The sequence below is a fragment of the Oncorhynchus clarkii genome, chromosome 30, assembly GCF_045791955.1.
Source record: "Oncorhynchus clarkii lewisi isolate Uvic-CL-2024 chromosome 30, UVic_Ocla_1.0, whole genome shotgun sequence".
In the NCBI taxonomy this organism is placed as follows: Eukaryota; Metazoa; Chordata; class Actinopteri; order Salmoniformes; family Salmonidae; genus Oncorhynchus; species Oncorhynchus clarkii.
Window position 1 is genome coordinate 17,491,196 of NC_092176.1, and position 12,831 is coordinate 17,504,026.

Consider the following 12,831-nt stretch of genomic DNA (forward strand, 5'->3'; position numbering starts at 1 on the left):
TAATCGCTCCCAAAGGCGCTTCAACAAAGTATTGAATAAAGAGTCTGAATCCTTGTGTAAATGGGATATTTCAGTTAATTTTTTTATTTTTAATACAGTTGCAAAAGATTCTAAAAACCTGTTTTTGCTTTCTCATTATGGGGTATTCTGTATAGATTGATGAGAAAAAAAACAATTCAATCAGTTTTAGAATAAGGCTATAACGTAACATAATTTGGAAAAAGTCAAGGGGTCTGAATCATTTCCGAATGTATTGTAGGTTATTTTGTAGGTGTTTATTTGTGGCATTCTTGTTGGACTGAGATCCCAGTAAGACTGTCAGTGAGCTCTGTATAGGCATTAGTGATTTGATCAGGCTGCACACAGTGGACCCTTTTTCTGTACTGCCCTCTGCCTACCCTAACTGCTTAATGCAAACACATGATCCTACTGTCAGTTTGCTCTGTAGATGCTTAATTATACTTGGACTGTTACTAACCAAATGTTATATGCTGTATTATTGTGATATCCAAGAATCTGAACTGAAAAAACTACGTTTCCCTTATTTTACAGGTTGGAAGATCAGACAAAGAAGCTCCACAAAGACATGAAGAAAAGCACAGAGGCTGATATAGGTGTGTTGTTGACACAGTGTTCATATTTTGATCAGTCTCTGGAAAAAACATTCCCACTGATCATGTTTTCTTTCATGTACAAATCTTCTTTAAATCATTAGCTTTCTCTCATTCAATTAATCTCCTTCACACTCTCGGCATACATTTACTGACACCTTAATTGTTGTTGCCTGTCAGGTTTTTCAGGGACAATGTCTCTTGTGCAATTTTGGAAAATGAGGTTACCCTAATTTCAGTAGCCCTTAAAAATAAGCAATGTTTCTCACACTCTTCCTACTCATAGCTTTCAGCTTACATTCTGTTTTACATTTCTACTACTAAGAAAGATATTTATTTTTTGTTGGAGCTTTTGGAAATGGAAATGGGTATCTTTGGGAGGAGCAGTAGCAGAAATTGCCCCTGGTAGCGTTCTACTCTGAGGGTGGAGAGGGGAAGGATGGGGGAGTGAGGGGCTTCTTCATTTCCTCTGCTTTGTGCTCTGGAATATGGGATGATACCTCATCAAAGTATCAGAGCTGTCAACATCTTGTTATAATTAATGGATTCCATCTGTTGCACAGGTCCTTTCTCCACCAACTGCCACCAAACAACAAAGAGTGGACCTGCCTGCACAGCACAGTGTGCTCCACACAGCGTTTCATAATGGCAATCATTTGTCTAGTCTATTTAAAGTAAGACGATGAAATTGTGGGCTCTTCTGGGGCAAGTCCACAAGTCATTAGAGATGAATCTTTATAGAGTCAGGCTATCACTGGCCACAAGCCATTTATACCATTGGCAACACAAATCTTTATTACCTAACTAAAAATAGAACACACTATGGAATTAAAATTGAACTGTCCAGTGAAAATCACACTTTTAAAAGTTCATATTCTCATACCTAAATAATGTTGCTGATTCATTCTATACTCTTATTTGTGGCCAAAGTATACATTGGAGAAACAAACACTTAAAAAACCCACCTCAAACTTGCATCTCAAACAGACAATTTAAAAAAAAGCTTGCTATTTAAGCAATAAGGCACGGAGGGTGTTGTAAATGGCCAATATACCACGGCTAAGGGCTGTTCATATGCGCAACGCAGAGTGCCTGGATACAGCACTTAGCCGTGGTATATTGGCCATATACCACAAACCCCCGAGATGCCTTATTGCTATTATGAACTGGTTACCAAAGTAATTAGAGCAGTAAAAATAAATGTTTTGTCATACCAGTGGTATATGGTCTGATACACCACAGATGTCAGCCAAACCACCCAGTTTATAATTCCTTATAGAACATGATGTCATGTTGGCTCATTGGCTGAGTTTGCCAATCAGCAGTCTACTCACATTAATATTTCTAATGATCGGTGTGCGGCCACACCATTTTGTTGTTGAGGTACACAGAAAAGCTGCTTTTTTTTTAACATACTTAATTAAAAAAAATTGTAATGTGTCTTTACCCGATCCTCAGAGCTCAGAGGCCTCAGTTGAGTTTGATGTGGGGTTTTCTATTTTACTTTACGTCTTATCAACTTCTCTGTATGTCCCCAGTGCAGCTAATTTATTTTGACAGTGATGCGGTGATCCGATATGTGCTCTGTGTCTAAGATAAAGTGTCAGGAGTGCAGATTAACTGTAATTGGCGTTGGCACTATAGAAACATTTGCACACATTCCCAGTGCTTTTGTGAATATTCATCACAGCAGCCAAGCCCACCACCCCCTCGACTCTCTCCAACTGATGCTGCTAATTCTCTATCCTACTTTTCCTTTTCGCTTATTTAACTTTTGTGTCTGTCAAATGCCCACAGTGTCAGTCCTGGCACGGGTACTCACCTCTGCTGCTAGCCATGCCCATCAAGCATGTCTGTGCCAAATAGCCAAACCAGGCCAAACATGAATAATACCGTTTGTACATGTAACTGCCAAAATAATGGAAACACTTGAGTAAGTTATATATTTGCAAAGTATATTGAAAGCAGGTGCTTTCACACAGGTGTGGTTCCATCCCATCATGCTCAGGGAAGGCTCATGTATAACATTTCTGCGCAGGCAATTATTTTGGCTACCATGGCTATAGGATTATACAATGCCCCCATCCACAGGGCATGAGTGGTCTCTGAATGGTTTGATGAGCATGAAAATGATGTAAACTAAATAACATGGCCATATCAGTCACTAGATCTCAACCAAACTGAACACTTATGTGAGATTCTGGAGCGACGCATGAGACAGCTTTTACTACCACCATCAACAAAACACCAAATTATGGAATTTCTCATAGAAGAATGGTGTTGCATCCCTTCAATAGTTTCAGACACTTGTAGAATCTATGTCAAGATGCAGTGAAGCTGTTCCGGCTTGTGGTGACCCAATGACACTTTATTTAGTTGTTTCCTTTATTTTAGCAGTTACCTGTATGTTTCTCCATTCCTCCATTCTCTATTCGGTTATGGCTTTTTTTCTTTCTCTCTATATCTCTCTCCTTCCCTCCCTTCCCATTTCCCTCTTTTTCAGGACCAGTTTTACCATTTGAATACTAATATTCTCTGCCTGTTTTATGTCTTTCAGCGATGTCCAAGGCAGCAGTGAAGATCTCAGGTGACCTGCTCAGTAACCCGCTGTGTGAACAGGACCAGGCCTTCCTGGAGTCCATGACGGCTCTGGACACAGCCATGAAGAGGATGGACTCCTTTAACCAGGAGAAGGTCAGTGTCAGGACCTGTCCGTGCTTCTCTCACACTGCCTCACACCACAGCCGAGTCATTCTCCTAGATTGTATTCTAAGTGGGGTGCATCGAAATTGTCTATTGAAACCAAAATAAACTATATACTCTTTTAGGCAGGGAGGCCTGTACAGTGGTAGAAGAAACCCTCCCCCAGCCTAGCTTTCACAGCTCTACCTATGGGCATTTTATTCAGTATTCTGACAGATATGCCTCATACGCTCCCCTCTCTTCAAACACTCAAAGGGCAGAAACCAAAAGGGTTTGATTGGCCTAAGTGTATTTTCATCATTGTCAATATTGCGTAACTGTGTGAACGAGAAAAAAATCATCTCACTCAAGATCTCTTCTCGTCTTTTGAAAGCGCCTCCAGCAGCACACTGGTCTATTAGCTGCTCATCTTTGTCAAATATCAGAGAGCTGTAGATCGGATGCATTTGTGACTCACTAGTGTTTAAAATAACTTGTACTATGGAATAGCTTCACTTGGGAATGTCACAGGCTGTTTTAATGGGATCTGTTCTCTGCATGATCTTCCCCAGTCCCTCTCTGTGAGCAATTCTACTTCTGCTCTTAGCTCCTTTATGTTATTTGCCATGTGTGCTTCACATATTGGATTAAAATCATCGCTGCAGGTAATTGCTAAGGAAATCATAGGGTTGGCATTGCATGTGTTTCTACAGGGCATTGCACTGTGAGAGGCATCTCTGTTAAGGTAGAGAAGTCAGTCACACAGGGAATCACACTGATCATCAAGAATGCAGAAGAAAATAAATAGTACGAGACCTGATTATACTATATCTTCAGAAGAGTGCTTTTGCCTTTGACTAGTATTCCCAGCATCCTTTTATTTGCTGGTGGCTTTACCTTGAGTGACCAATGTTCAGCTCTGTACATATTCTGAAGATCTCTGTGAATTCCTTTCAAGCGCTCAACAACAAGGCATTCTTCAAGAAAAGACTAGAGACATACACCACATAAACTGTGCTCAGATGTAATCAAGATATACAGTAGCCATTTGAAATGACTGGACAAAGTTAAGTGTGGTGACTGCTTGAGGTTCACAGCTTGTGACCTATGGTGGGTTGCTTCTTAGTGGTCTGCCAAGAAGAACAGTCCTTCAATTTTGACTGTATTTAATATGGAATGTCTTCTGAAGATTGGAAATGAGTAACATTTTCATACATTTTAACATCAAAATCCTTTCAGCTCAAATTCTGGAATCTTTACAAAAGCAGAAGCATTGCCAATATTTTCTACCCAACTGTTATGAAATGTAGGCAATTAAGAGTATCCATTTTCAGTCTGCTTTTCTCTTTCCTTCTCCACTTCCCTCTTAGTTAAACAGTGTCAAGACCCTAAAGGGTAGTTAACATCTCTTACTGGTTTCCTCTGAGCCCTCTTCCCTTTGACTACGCTAATAACCTTCATCACCTTCACACAACCTGGGAGGCCAGCTTTGCACTACACAGCATTCATCTTGTTGGACTATTTGAGCTTTCCAAATCATCTCGAATTGGTTTTGAGCTACTTTGAGTCATACGGTCAGGAACAGCTAGATGTCAATGCGGTATTGTATTTAAAAAAAAAAAAAAAAATATTTTATTTTTTACATCCCAGGTCAATAACAAAAGGTGCAGGTTTGCTCTACAGTGTGTAGGAGTGGAGGCGTTGGCTGGCTCCATAGGGTGTAATTTCCTTCCTTGACTTCATGGCCATGGTCTGCTGGACAGGGCTCCAGCCAGGCAGCATGGAGCCAAATACACCTTCTGACTTCTGGAGGCGAAGCAGTTAGAAAATAATACAAAATACATGATTCTCCATCATATCCAGCCTGCTTGTTTTTTTTCTTCGTGATTTTTAAGTGGCCTTCAGAGAGAGTTTTTGACATGCAACCCTTCTGTTATCACAAAATGGTACTTGAGTTTAGGGGCCTCCTTTTTCAGCCAGTCTCAGTCAGCAAGATGTTTAACATGACCGTGTTCTGCTACGGTATGTTTCTCTGTGCCGCTTAGCTTGGCATTCGTTAAACTGGTTGAAACCTGACGGCAAAGCTTTTTTAGGCCCTTGGTTGGTCAGTTGGTTCAATATTTGGAATATCACCTCAGGAGTCCAGAGTTGTTAAAGCCCAGCGCAGCTCACCAGAATCATACTCCACCAGCTCTCCCTCCAAGCTGGCTGTTCTTCCTTCTGACGGCACCGCCAACGACTCAACTGCTCAAGCAAAACAGACACCGAAGCAAACATTCTTTGCTCGCCTTGGTGTTGAGACGAGATGATTCGCCGCGGGGGCTGCGATTGAGCGAGCGGATAAAACGTGCAGGGATAATGAAGGCAGCAGTGGCCCAGGCCTGTGTGTTTATTTCTGGGGCTGAGGAGGGCGCGGAGCCCCCCCGGCATACTGCTGCTGAAGTCAAGCCCTAGTGAAAATGGCGGCTGAGCAGTAGCGGATGCTCCGTTTGGAGGGGTATTGATTTCCTCCGCGATCTGCATGTATTTTTGGGAGGCCTGTGTGCCGGGATGGCCTCTGCCCCGTGACTCACTCACAGAGACTGCTGCTAGAGCTCCGGCCTCAGGCACTGCTGGGCCTCAGCTGAATAGTCCTGCCCCCCTCTCTGTGGGAAAGGGCAGAGGGTAGAGGGCACCAGCATGCTTAAGCAAATGTGCTGGTGTTGTTCTCCCCGCTTACTGCATGCACTCACCTCGGCAGCAGCGCAGCTCCAGCCTTTTCACTCTCCCAGGGAGGGGGAGATGGTGTGAATATGTAAAACAGAGGAAAATGTGAATTCCCATGTACTTATTTGTTATTGGTTCTCTCAAACTACATTCATTCGCATTATGTATTTGGAAAGATGCCTTGCGATTGTTTGTGTGTGGGTGTATATTCTCAGAGACTGTCAGGGCATTCACAAAGCTTTGCTGTTGTACAGTATTTGCTTCTTAAGTTCTGTGATTGACTATCCTTCCAATAACTAGTGAATGATTGATTAGTTGTACTAGGCTCATTGTTCTCATGGAGCTGTCACTTCATGGAGTTGTCTTGCCACTTTTATTCCTCATTGAAATTATTTGAACGATACTCTTCACTGGAGATGTTTGCCGGGTTAACTTAGCATTCTGTCAGAGACGTAGATCTACGAGTCATTTTGAATCTGCAATGTAAATGACTTTGTAAACTTTATTAAATGTTTGCCAACTTCTGTCGATGAGACTTTGGCACCCGGGCTGGAGGCCTCGAGATGAGATGTTCATTTACTTCCACTTAACAAAGCCCCCCCCCCCCCCTCCCCTGTCGGCTCCGAGAAGGAGAATGCAGGAAAATATAAACTGTTATTGTTAAAATGTTTGTTTGCAAAGAACTTTCATCTTGTAAGGCAGCCCACCCTCCGCAGGATTTGAAATCAGTGGGGCTTAGCTTTCATGTCCGTCCCCTGACAGTTGCATCCTTTTGTATTGTTCAGCTCTATGAATATTCAGGTGTTTCTCCTCGGGGCTTGTGTACAATAAAAGAGTCAACGTCACAAAAGTTTCTTGCAACCCGCCTCACCTCCCTCCCCTCTATTGTCTTGAGTGCTCTGTTTGAAAATACACAATTGTTGATATTTTTTTTATCATGCTGTTAATGAGGGGGACTATTTTGTATTTTGTTCAACTTAAAGTAATTAACTTTGACAACAAATTTCAAGTAATAAAGACATTCCCTTTCAATTTAAGAGAAGTACTGGACTTTTTAAATGAATGTTTGACCCGTGTTTGTTCGTCCATAGGTGAACCAGATCTCAAAGACGGTGATCGATCCTCTGAAAAAGTAAGTGTCTATCTGGACCTGCACCTCTCCTATTGTCTGCATATTTTTAATACATCACAAGCAGCAGCTGCTGTGTCTTAAAAGCTGCTCTGTCTGTAGAGTGGGAAGGAGCACACACTTAAGGGGAGCTTAGCACTAGCTCCAGAAGGCTCTGTAATAAAGCATAGTTGATAGTAAAACTGGACTGGACTGGGGAGTGAATGGGGCTGCTGTGGTGGTGTGTCTGGAAGAAAGTTTACTTGGTTCCCCTTCCCTACTCTCGCCCCCGTCCGTCCAAGCACCACACTATACGCACACTATACACACACACACACACACACACACACACACACACACACACACACACACACACACACACACACACACACACACAGTGCAGAGGCGGTAGAGGGAGTGGCCAGGCCGGGAGCAAGGATCCCACCCATCTTCCGTAGTGCTTGTTAAGGTCCTACTTCCTCCTGCTGACCCCTCCCCGGAGGCTGTTTTTTGGAGCGGGGTGTGTGTGTGTGTTTGAAAAAGAGAGACTTGGTGCGCTTGCCAGTGAATTTGTGTGTTTAACTTTTGTTTATAACCACAAATCGGTCTGAAATCCCTGATCTTTTCATATCAAACCCTTCACAAATTGAACTTTGATCGAACATAAGAATGCTATGAGTTAGTGTATGTGTGCATGTGCTATTGGCCTCTTCCTCTTGTGTTCTGGTGCCGGAGCTGTGACAGGATGGAATGGTTCTAATTTCCTCTTCCTGGTGGGCGGCAGGCGGACGTGTGGGCAGGCCCTGAATATGGCAGAGGGCCCAGCTTCCTGGGCCAAGGGCAGGAGATTGGCTGGAGAGCAGGATTTGTCTCAGGACAGTACACACATACCGCATTGGACAAACACATTGTGGGGAGTCACTATACTAACAGGATGGGCTCTGAGGCCAGATGAAGTTAGCCTCTCACTTATATGAGATTGAAATAGGTCAGGAAGTAGTAGATTTAGTCCTGCATGCATAAACAATGTTTTAAGATGGGGAATACAAGCCGCCAGCCCTTTTGCTGTATATGGCGTTGAAGCACAGCGTAATGTAATTAATCATCGAGGTATAGAGGACTGATCTATTAAGCCACCATACATTAAGCTTCCATTAGTCCACCAGTAACTGAATGTTGACCATTGTTTCTGAAGTCTCAGTACTCTTTTGATGTTTTTGTGTCGATCTGTAAGAACATGTGTGGAATCTTAAATGGAGCAGAGAATGGTCCGAGCCTGGAAAGTCTCTTAATGGAGGGTTTTATTTGTCCCTTCAATGGGCTGTGTGTGTACGTGCCGGCCGGTGTGTATTCACATTTAGGCCACACTTAGTTGGGTCATTAACACTCACTGTATTAACACATCCAGGAAATAATGAGCTCAGAAAGGTCAGTCTTTCTCCTCACCCCTCTCCCTTCCTCTCCCTTTCTCTCTCTCTCTCTCTCTCTCTCTCTCCCCCTTTCTCTCTCTCCCTCTCTTTATCTGTCTCCCTCTCCCTCAGTCTCTCCCTTTATCTGTCTCTCTCCCTGTCTCCATACCTCTAACTCTTTCTCTCTCCCCGTTTTTCTTTCTCTCTGTCTCTCTCCATCCATTCAGCGGGATCAGTGAATGACATCAGTCTGTTTATGTGGAGGGAGGGGGAGTGTGTGGGCATGAGTCGTTGCTGTTATCTGGGCCTCCTAGCCGAACCCGTTCTGCTCCATTGCTCTTTTGGGTAAGACTGAAGGCAGCTCTGTCGTAAAGACGTGCTCTGGTCCAAGCAGTGGCAGGGCAAACCAGCACTGCTCATTTAAGCTAGCAAGGCTGGGAAATGGACTTCCCCAACACTCTGGTTAATTTAGCCTGCTTTGGGAGTTAAGTTGGATTTCTGTTGTTGTGAAATAGTAGCAATTAGATGTGTTTAAGGGGGTGACTCAAAATGACGTAGCCTATAAACTAGCCTACGTTTTAATCACAGAAATGTTTTTTATTTGTATGTTTTTATGTTCAGTCTAGACTCAAGCCAACCCCCCCCCCCCCCCCCCCCCCCCGCCCCCTGCTGCCTTATCTGGGGGGTTTTCTGCTCTTGCCTTTTTATATCTGGTGGATCAGGTATCTAGCTTGCGTTAGTCCTCTCACTTTCCATTACCCGAGTCAAAGCATAAGGCATGTTGCGGCAGAGCAAACCTACCCTCTATAAAAACGGAGGTTCTGCTGGCACATATTCAACATACTCTGTCTTTACCCTTTTTACACTTAGCCTAGCCTACACAACAAACGGCAAAAACATAAACGCATGCAACAATTTCAAAGATTTTAATTCAAATCAAATGTTATTTGTCACATACACATGGTTAGCAGATGTTAATGCGAGTGTAGCGAAATGCTTGTGCTTCTAGTTCCGACAAGGCAGTAATAACCAACGAGTAATCTAACTTAACAATTTCACAACAGCTACAAGTTATGCCAGCAGCATACCACCCTGCATACCACTGCTGGCTTGCTTCTGAAGCAGAGGAGTGTTAACCCCGGTGTCCTGGCTAAATTTCCAATCTGGCCCTCAAACCATCACGGTCACCTAATAAACCCCAGTTTACAATTGGCTCATTCAACCCCCTCCTCTCCCCTGTAACTATTCCCCAGGTCGTTGCTGCAAATGAGAACGTGTTCTTAGTCAACTTACCTGGTAAAATAACATAAATAAAATAAGTGTAAAGGGATGAAGAATATGTACATAAAGATATGTGAATGAGTGATGGTACAGAACGGCATAGGCAAGATGCAGTAAATGGTATCGAGTACATTGGACTGAGCTTGTTGTCATTGCAGGCAATCAACACTATACTATACTGTACTCAAAGCGAGCAAGGAAGTTGTTTAGTCTGTCTGGGAACAAGACATCCTGGTCCGTGACGGGGCTAGTTTTCATTTTGTAATCCGTGATAGACTGTAGACCCTGCCACATACCTCTTGTGTCTGAGCCGTTGAATTGCGACTCTACTTTGTCTCTATACTGACACTTAGCTTGTTTAATTGCCTTGCGGAGGGAATAGCTACACTGTTTGTATTCGGTCATGTTTCCGGTCAACTTGCCCTGGTTAAAAGCAGTGGTTTGCGCGAATTCTGCCATCAATCCACGGTTTCTGGTTTGGGAATGTTTTTAATAGTTGCTGTTGGTATGACATCGCCAATGCACTTGCTAATGAACTCACCGAATCAGCGTATTCGTCAATGTTGTTGTTTGACGCAATGTGGAACATATCCCCCAATCCACGATGTGTCTGCTTGGGGGGGAATATATGTGGCTGTGATTATAATCAAAGAGAATTCTCTTGGTAGATAATGCGGTCGACATTTGATTGTGAGGAATTCCAAGTCAGGTGAACAGAAGGACCCCCCCGCCCTCTTCTTACCAGAAAGATGTTTGTTTCTGTCGGCGCGATGCGTGAAGAAACCAGCTGGCTGTACCGACTCCGATAGCCTGTCTCAAGTGAGCCATGATGTCTCTCTGGAAGGCTACCCTTGCTCGGATTTCATCAACCTTGTTGTCAAGCAACTGGACATTGGCGAGTAGTATGCTCGGGAGCGGTGCGCGATGTGCCCGTCTCCGGAGCCTGGCCAGAAGACCGCTTCGTCTGCCCCTTTTACGGAGTCGTTGTATTGGATCGCCGGCTGGGATCCGATCCATTGTCCCGGGTGGTGGGCAAAACACAGGATCCGCTTCGGGAAAGTCGTATTTATGGTCGTAATGATGGTGAGTTGACGTTGCTTTATGTCCAGTAGTTCCTCCCGACTGTATGTAATAAAACCTACGATTACCTGGGGTACCAGAAGAAAACCGTAACAGAATCACCCACCACAACAGGACCAAGCGGCGTGGTGACAGGCAGCAGGAGCAGCGAAGTATGGAACATACGACTTGGGAGGAAATAGACAGGTGGGCGGTCGACCCAGGGAGAGTGCCGGAGCCCGCCTGGGATTCGCTGGAGCAGTGCGAGGAAGGTTATAGGAGAATGGAGTTGGAGAGACGAACACGGCGACGCGGATGGAAGCCCGAGAGTCAGCCCCAAAAATGTCACGCCCTGGTCTTAGTTTTTTGTGTTTTCTGTATTATTTTGGTCAGGCCAGGGTGTGACATGGGTTAATTATGTGGTGTGTTTTGTCTTGGGGTTTTTGTAGGTTATGGGATTGTGGTATAGTAGAGTAGTCTAGGAAAGTCTATGGTTGCCTGGAGTGGTTCTCAATCAGAGGCAGGTGTTTATCGTTGTCTCTGATTGGGAACCATATTTAGGCAGCCATATTCTTTGAGTGGGGCTGTTCCGGTTTTTCACGTTACGTTTAGTGTTTTTGTATTGTTCGGTATTATCTTCATTAAAGATGTATCAAGATAACCACGCTGCATTTTGGTCCTCCTTTCCTTCGACGGAAGAAAACCGTAACAGCGACACATCTCCTTTGCCTAGAGTTGATGCGGCTGTTGATTGTGGCCTGTGGAATGTTGTCCCACTCATCTTCAATGGCTGTGTAAAGTTGCTGGATATTGGCAAGAACTGGAATACGCTGTCATACACGTTAATACAGAGCATCCCAAACGTGCTCAATGGGTGACATGTCTGGTGAGTGCAGGCCATGGAAGAGCTTGGACATTTTTAGCTTCCAGGAATTGTGTACAGATGTGAGCATCTGCCCACTGAAGTCGGTTACATCGCCAAACTTCAGTCAAGTCAAGACTCTGCTGAGGACGACGAGCATGCAGATGAGTTTCCCTGAGAGAGTTTCTGGCAGTTTGTGCAGAAATTCTTCAGTTGTGCCAACCTACAGTTTCATCAGCAGTCCGGGTGACTGGTCTCAGACGATCCTGCAGGTGAATAAGCTGGATGTGGAGGTCCTGGGCATGCATGGTTATACGTGGTCTGCGGTTGTGAGGCCGGTTGGACGTACTGCCAAATTCCCTAAAACAACGGCTTATGGTAGAGAAATTAACATTCAATTCTCTGGCAACGACTCTGGTTCATATTCCTGGAGTCAGCATGCCAATTGCACGCTCCCTCAAAACTTGAGACATCTGTTGCATTGTCTTTTATTGTCCCCAGCACAAGGTGCGCCTGTGTAATGATCATGCTGTTTAATCAGTTTCTTGATATGCCACACCAGTCAGGTGGATGTATTATCTTGGCAAAGGAGAAATTCTCACTAACAGGGATATAAACAAATTTGTACACAACATTTTAGAGAAATAAGCTTTTTGTACGTATGGAAAATATTTTATTTCAGTTCATGAAACATGGGGCCAACACTTTACATGTTGCATTTATATTTTTGTTCAGAATACTTTGTATTTTCATTACTCAATCACAAAATATGCATAATTTATGAGTAATCTTGGCTTTCAATGTTAGTCCCTCATTTCATAGTGAGATATGGGAGGTCAACATATTCTTAGAGATACCTTTTTGTTATTTTAGTAATGTGAAATTGACGGTGTTAAGTGGAGCGGTCAGTGAGCCTGCCAGACTAAGGTTCCTCTGAGGTCTCTGGTCAGCTCCAGCTGGGCTGGTTGGTCCAGACTGGGGCTTGGCTGACTGTCGGGTTGTTTCGGTCCAGCTATGGATCAGCTTGTCATAAACAAGCTCTGTCGACCAGTTGCTATTTTCGTCCACCTGCTATTTTCAGCCAGCCACCACACCCTAAATGACCAGTCACAC

General features: G+C 43.9%; 1 protein-coding gene across 1 annotated transcript in view; it reads left to right on the plus strand.

Annotated features, from left to right (window-relative positions):
- The window catches only part of LOC139389263 (bridging integrator 3), a 35,927-nt gene that overhangs the window by 12,674 nt on the left and 10,422 nt on the right, over positions 1-12,831 (plus strand). The window contains exons 4-6 of the mRNA XM_071135817.1: positions 553-614; positions 3,169-3,305; positions 7,091-7,131. Of these exons, the coding sequence (XP_070991918.1) occupies positions 553-614; positions 3,169-3,305; positions 7,091-7,131 (240 nt within the window). The remainder of the gene's footprint in view (positions 1-552; positions 615-3,168; positions 3,306-7,090; positions 7,132-12,831) is intronic.